The 7,706-nt window shown below is 43.9% G+C and overlaps 1 protein-coding gene across 1 annotated transcript in view; it reads left to right on the top strand.

Moving 5' to 3' along the window:
- Window positions 1–7,706, top strand: part of LOC138165182 (maestro heat-like repeat-containing protein family member 7) — a 59,537-nt gene that overhangs the window by 50,291 nt on the left and 1,540 nt on the right. Inside the window, 4 exon segments of the mRNA XM_069093311.1 lie at window positions 1,608–1,763; window positions 2,271–2,393; window positions 6,231–6,333; window positions 7,502–7,564. Coding sequence (XP_068949412.1) covers window positions 1,608–1,763; window positions 2,271–2,393; window positions 6,231–6,333; window positions 7,502–7,564 — 445 coding nt within the window.

The following is a 7,706-nucleotide window of genomic DNA, read 5'->3' as shown; positions in this document are numbered from 1 at the left end:
AGTCCCTACCCACAAAGATTTTATATTTTTCTGGTGGGGTTGGGGGTAGGAGATACAATGGGAAACAGTTTAGTGTAGACATGACAGTCTGATACTAGGGGCTGCAGAAAAGGTTTCCCATCATAAGTCACATCTGAAGTGAACCTTGAAGAAAGCCAAGGATCTTGGAATGCAAAAGTGAAGAGGGAAAACGTGGCAGACCCAAGGGACCACAGACCACACAAAGGGAAATCAGTAGTCAAGAGAGACTTTTGTATTTGAGACTATGAACCCTAAAACTCTGAATGAGTCTCCTAATGACTCCAAGCCTCAGTTGGCTTATTTGTAAAATGTATTACCTACCTCTGATGAGTAAGTGAGGTTCAAATGAGATATTTTATATCAACACTTTTGAAGCCTTAAGAGGAAAAGAACAGGTATTTATTAAGCCCCTACTATGTATCAGACACTGTGATAGTGATTGACAGAGACCTCACTTGATCCTCAGTAGAACTGTGGGAAGTGGGTCTTATTATTATCCCTACTTTACAGTTGAGGAAACTGAGGCAGAGAGAAGTTAAGAGCTGTGCCCAAGGTCATACAGCTAGTATGTGTCTGAAGCTATATTTGACTTCAAGTTTTCCTGACTCCAGGCCCAGGCCTCTGTGTACTCTGGGACCCCCTAACTGCCTCAACATACCTCAAAATGCTGTATCAGTATGTAAGCCTTTTACTTGCTCAAACTCCCCCCTCATTGTGGGAGAGCATGTCTTGGGTTCATGGACAGCATACTCCATTTCACTTATTATACTATTTATTACGTAACTTTGTGTTGAGCTAGTTGTCTCCCCACTGACCAGAGAAAAAGTCTAGGTGTCAGTGGGACCTTGTGAACTCTCTTTCTGAATGGATGGGAATCCATAGAGCACTTTGAGCCCGGATTAGCAGCTGTTCTGGGATAGCTTCCCAAGGGGCTTTTATTACAAAATCTCCCAACTTATAGGTAACCTCAGAGGTCATGCACGACAAACAAAAATCCTCTCTAAAATATACCTGGCAAGTAGTGCAGCCTATTCTTAAAGACCCTCAGTCCTGGGGGGACTCGCTGCCTCCCAATGCAGCCCATTCCATTTGGGGATGGCTAGAATTTCTAAGAAATTTATCTTCCTATCAGCCTGAAATCTGCCTTTGTGGACCAAAAGACAGAGCCCCTTGGGTCACTCCACTAGAGATCTCCAAGCACAATTCCCTGAGTCTGATTCTCTAATAGTTTTGTCTGGTTAGACAGGGCCATAAGCCTGCCATGAAAGACTTAGCAGGATACTTGGGTGGGATGGGAAGAACGCCACACTTATAGACACATTGAGTGGGTGGAAAGAACCCTGGGGTGGGGACCAGGAGACCTGGTTTATAGTTGCAGCTCTCTTGCTACCTATCTGGGAGGCCTTGGACTAGTCATGTATTACTTGTGGGACTCAGTTTCCTTATTTGTAAAATGAACAGATAGGACTTGATCTCGAAAGTCTTTCTGAGCTTTGACATTCTCTATTCTAAAGTTGCCCTCCACCCCATCCCACACACATACACCCCAACTCAGTCACCCCATGACCCAGTGGTTCCTGCTTCAGAACAGGGAGGAAGTGCGTTTGGCGGCCATCACCCTCTTCGGTAAGGTGGTCCGGCTGTTGCGCAGCCCCTGCAAGCCCCTCACAGAGCAGCAGTTGGTGAACTGCCTGGTACCTCTGATCCTGCAGCTTCAGGAGGGGAACCCTGTCGTGGGTAAGGTGAGTCTGCGTGTCTGGGTATGGTGAGAGGAGTGGGGAGGTGAGGTTGCTCCTCATTTTAAGCAAGTCTGCTGAGGGTGGGATGGGGGGAATGAGGGTGTGTCTCACTAAATCTCTAGGTTGGAAGGGACTTTCTTCTAGTCCTACTCATATGCATCACCAAGTGGTCCTCCAGCTTCTACTGAAGGAAGACCTATGCATGAAATGGTGCTAGTGAGAGGGAAAAATTACCCTCTCCTTTGTGTTGCTCTGGGTCTGGTCTCAGTTTGGGTTCAGCAGGGGCATGGAGTGCAAGGACCCAGCTCTAAGTCTTGGCTTTGCCACTCACTAGTTGAATGGCTTTGGAGAAGCTACCTCCTTTCTCTTTGCCTCTGTTTTCTCATTTATAAAATGGAGGATGAAGATACACACCCTTCCTTCCTCCCTCATAGGGTTGCTTTAGAAAAGCACCCTATAAAAATATGGGCACGATTCTCTTCATCCCACCCCTTTCCAATCCACCTCCAGAAATGTAAGAAGACCTTGTCTTACTGCTGTTACCACATGGCTTGGGTCCTGCCAAAAATGATGTATAGCAAAAAGCCATGGGACATTAATCAGCAAAACGTGACCAAGATCTGCAAGTACTTGGTAAGTCCTAAGCACGGGCTTCACACACAGGAAGCCCTTGTTACCCACCTCCTGCGTGCCAAGCTCTCTGTTGGGTGCTGGGATGCAAAGGCAAAAGTCCCTGCTTCCAAGGAGTTTCCACTCTATTTGGAGGAAACAACACAGACACAGAAAATTAAATAATATATACAAAGTTATGCAGAGTAATTTCAATAGGGAGAGAGTGCAGGGGTGGGGATCAGGCATCTTCACTGTGCTTTTTAGGAAGGCAAGGATTATAAGAGGCAGAGGAGAGAAGGAAATGCATTCCCCTAGACCTGGGAGAACATCTGTACAAAGACACAGAGGTGGGAAATGGGACTTCAGGCTCAGAGAACAAGTCACTATTCCTCTTTTGAGTCTCAGTTGCCTCATCTGTAAATAAGGAGACTGGACAATATGACCTCGAAGGTCCCTCCTAGTTCTAGATCTGCCAGAATCTTAGGTAGGCTAGTATTATTGGAAGGGATAGTGCATTTGGTGGAGTGATAGGAAACAAAACCAGAAAGGGACAGCCATGTATTTACAGAATGAGATCCCCAGTGATGCCTGTCTATCCAGGTTCCTTCTTTGTTACGTGTTGTAGCTGGATTACACTATGCACAAGAACCTCCCTGTTGCTCTCTGGGGAAAGGGAGAAAGAAGAGAATAAACATTTTTACGTGCCTAATATCTGCTTTACAGATATTATCTCATTTGATCCTTTGGGGGGAATCCTTCCTTTTAACTTTTCAGAGACCATGGTATTCCATAATTCATAGTCATGCAGCAACTCCAGTAAAATATCAATATATACAAATACAGAGTGTCCCCAAAGTCGTCTTCTTCTTCTTCTTCTTTTTGGCTTTTTGGAGGGCAATTGGGGTTAAGTGACTTGCCCCAGGTCACATGGCTAGTTTTTTGGTTTTTGTGTGTGTTAAGTGTCTGAGGCCAGATTTGAACTCAGGTCTTCCTGACTCCAGGGCTGGTGCTATTCACTGCACCACCTAGCCACCCCTTCCCTGTCCCAAAAGTCTTAATGCAATTTACACTTGTAAAAGCTTCCAATGGCACAGTATATGCAAATGCCTAATGTAACACACAATATTACATGGTAGGCACAGTAAAGACATTGTGCTAAGTAAGGGCAGAGAGGGAAAGGGTCATTGCACACTGGTGGGTGTCAAGAAAGACCTAGTTCAGCTCTCTCATTTTCATTTTTTTGTTGTTGTTTGTTTGTTTGTTGCTTTTTGGAGGGGGGAAGGTAGGGCAATTGGGGTCAAGTGACTTGCCCAAGGTCACACAGCTAGTTTTGTGTTAAGTGTCTGAGGCTGGATTTGAATTCAGATCCTCCTGACTCCAGGGCTGGTACTCTATTCACTGCAACTTCAAGCCACCCTGAGCTCTCTCATTTTCTAGAAAAAGAAATGTGGCCGTGTCCAGAAAAGAGAATAAAAATGCTAAAATCTAAGAGCTGTCTAGAAGAGACCTCAGAAAGCATTTAATCCAACTGCCTACTTTATTTTTAAAATCTTACTTGATTAAGTAATTAAATCTTAATTTTTTTAATTAGCAAAAATTTGCCCCTCCCTCCATCCTCCATTCCTCTATTGAGAATAAAAAAAAAACAAACTTCTGTTATAAATATGTATATTCAAGCAAAACAGATTTCCACATTGGCCATTTCTAATATATGCACACATACATACACATGTACAAGAACATACAAATATATGTAGATATATGTGCATATATGGGTATACATATATGTGTATACACATCTCCAATTATGTGAGATAATTTCCTTTAACCTTCATCTCCCTTCTCCTTTAGCATATTCCTCTTTCCCTATCTATCCATTCTTCTTTTAAGATCACCAAGACCTAATAGAACCACTCCCAGGCCTACTGTCCAATTAAGCTTCTTCTATGACCCTGATGATGATAGGGTTCATGACATGTATAATATCCCCACATTTGAACATAAACAATTTGTCCTTATTTAGCCCCTTATGATCATTCATTTATTTTTACCTTTTTATGTTTCCCCTTGACTTTTATATTTGGAGTTCAAAGTTTCTACCCAACTCTAGTATTTTTATCAGGAATTCTCTTAACCTCTATTTCATTAAAGGTTCATTTTCCCTCTTGTATGACATGCTCACTTTTGCTGGGTGAATTCTTCTTGGCCTGTAAGCTTACATACTTTGCCTTTTGGAATTTCATATTCCAAGCTCTCCACTCCTTCATTGCGGTAGCTGCTAAATTGTGCGTGATTCTGACTGTGGCTCCTCAGTACTTGAATTCTTTCTTTCTGACTGCTTACAATATTTTTTATTTGACCTGAGAATTCTGGATTTTGGCTAGGATGTTCCTGGGACTTTTCATTTGGGAGTTTCTTTCAGTAGGTGACAGAAGGATTCTTTCTATTTCTACTTTGCTCTCTGGTTCTAAGAGATCTGGACAGTTTTCTTTTGTGATTTCTTGAATTATTTTGTGTAGGTTCTTTTTTTGGTTATGGCTTTCAGGTAGTTTAATGAACCTTTGATTTATTTCCAAGTTAGTTGTTTTTGCAATGAAATACTTTATATTTTCTTCCTTTTTGTCAGTCTTTTGACTTTGTTTTAAGATTTCATATTGTCTCATAGAGTCATTGACTTCCATTTGGTTCATTCTAATATTCAAGGAGTTTGTTTCTTAGACAACATTTTATGTCTATTGTGTGAAGCTATTAATTTACTTTATAATTCTTTCTTCCATAGTTTTCATTTCTTTTTTAATTTTTCCCCTAGTGCTCTCAATTCATTTATAATTTTTAAAAATCTCTTTTTAAAATTCTTGCTTCATCTCTTCAGGAATTCTGTTCTATTTGGGCACAAGTCCAAGCTGGGTTTTGATTTGAGGCTTTCCTCATAAATGCTTTGGAGTCATTCTCTCCATCTGGGTTTGCATGTTGAATACATCTGTTAACATAATAGTTTGTTTTTAAATGATGGCATTATTTATTTGCTTGCTTATTCATCCCAGCCTACTTTATGACTTCAGACTTTATTTGGGGGCACAGCCCTGTGTCTGAGCTGGTCCTGTTGCTACTTTCTTGTGGTATTCCTTGTTCCAGCATCTCACAGACAGCTCAAGCTGGGGACCCAGAAACTTTTAGTGCTCCCCAAATGACCTGATACAGGGCAAAGTCTGATGACTGCCTTCCTTGGTCCAAAGTCTGCAAGTTCCTGACTTTGGGTCAGAGTAACAGTAGATGTTGCTGGACTCTGCCTCTAACAGTCTTCTGGAAAGTTCAGTTGGGTCAAGGACAGATCTAAATCCAAATACATTGTATTTTCTTTCAGCCAAAGAGAATAAGATGAAAACTGAGATTCTTCTAAGTTGTAATATTCTGTGTTCTAAGATTTCTTTTACCTCTGACATTCTGTCCTCTAAGCTTCTTCCAGCTCTGACCTTCTCTGTCCTGAGGCATGAGGATAGAGGCTGCTGGATTTGGAGTCTGTAGGCAAAGGATGTAAACCTACAGACCAAGAAGAACTCACCTCATCTGAGGTCAAAGTTGAACTCAGGTTTTCCTGACTCCATTGTACTGACATGCTTGAACCTATTCTGCAGAGCAGAAGACTGAGGTTTGGCTAAGTAGGAGGGACTCCTTGGCCTCTATGGCCATGATTTTATTGGATGTCAGAGAGGATAACCTAGGCTCAGCTCTCTTCCAGATGTCAGGACAGGGGGTGGTAACTGTATAAAAAAGCTGGCCTGGGGGTGGGGAACACAGAGGATTCAACAGGGCCATTTCTCAGCTGGCAGATGGTTCACTGGGGGGGTTTGGGTCTAGGTGAGCACCCACCGTGACAGCGCCCTCGTGTTCCTGACCCAGAGCCTGGAATATACCAGAAGCCCTCGGGCTGCCCTCCGGAGGAGTGCGGTCACATTTATAGGTAAACCCTGATCTTGCCTCGGTGTCTCGGGCAGTGGGGCTGGAGGTGGGTTCACTTCGGACTGAATGGGGCCCATCTTGAGACAAGCCTCAGGGAGGAGGCCAAGGGTGAGAACCCAGTGCTAGATCAATGTTTGTGTTACTTCCCATTCACCCCTATAACCTACAACGTGTCTTCAGATGGACATATTCCTTCTCCTCCCTTGGCTGCCCCAGAGGTCACTGGGAAATATCTCACCTCAGACACTTACTAGCTTGTGACCTAGACAAGTCAATCAGTCTATCTGAGTCTCAGTTTCCTCATCTGTAAAATGAGGGTTTGGAATCAAGGGCCTCTGAGGTCCCTTCCCACTGGAACCCTGTAATCCCCAGGAGGGTGAGAGCATATTTACAGCCTTCCTACAATAGACCAACTCTTTTGGGGTCAGATAACAGCAACAGCAAAAAATAATACCAATGTAGTATATTTAATAGAGAGCCGACCTGGGAGCCAGGAAGACCTAGATCAAGTACAACCTCTCAATTAAATAAAGTGACCCTGGACGAGTCACTTCCATTCTCAGTGCTCTGGGAAGCTCTTTCAGACTCAACATTGCAGACCTGTGAAGGTGGAGTCCCCCTCACACCAGGGAGATCTCAGAGCCAGCTCTCTGTCCCTCACCAGGGGCAGGCTTAAAGCTTTTCAAAGAGCTTCTGCTTCCTGTTTCTCTTCTCACTGGTCCCCACACTGCCCCAGGGGGATAAACAGAGCACCTGGTTATCAGCCCATTTTACAGAAAAATAAATTGAATCCCATAGAGGTGATGGGTTTCCCTCAAATTCATAGTCATCAATGAAGTGGGAATTGGTCCGACTCTCCTGAAACCCAGACCAGGGGCCCCTTTGCCCTTAGCTAGGCCTTCTCTCCTCCACCTCTTTTGGAGGATTGACATGGGAGTAGAAATGGGCTTTTGTTGTTGTTGCAGAGGAAAGGGATCTAGAGGACTCCAGGGATGCCCCTTGGCACACAGTTCGATATTTCCATGGTTGGGAGGTTGGGGTGAAGTGGGTGAGGCTGAGCTGTGCTTGTTTAAAGAGCTGGGAAGTGGGCTGGGGTCCAGGGGTTGGGTGGGGGAGAGGGAGAGGAGAGATTAAGGCAGCTGAGTCACCCTTTGGAATTGTGCTTGAAGGGTCCCTGGTACCCTGCATGGAAGGCATGCTGACCGAGGAACTCCTACATGAAGTGAAGATGGGTAAGTGAACTGTGTCTCTCTCTGTCTCACCTCTCTGTCTATCTCTCTATCTCTTTTGCATCTCTGTCTCTCTCCTCTTTCTCTCTGTCTTCTCTCTCTCTCTCTGTCTCTCCTCTCTGTCTCTCTTCTCTATGTCTCTCTC

Source organism: Petaurus breviceps, unplaced genomic scaffold (genome assembly GCF_028583685.1).
Source record: "Petaurus breviceps papuanus isolate PSGF00001 unplaced genomic scaffold, PetGlider_PUasm1.0 208, whole genome shotgun sequence".
NCBI lineage: Eukaryota > Metazoa > Chordata > Mammalia > Diprotodontia > Petauridae > Petaurus > Petaurus breviceps.
This window is presented reverse-complemented; position numbering and strand designations above follow the sequence as displayed.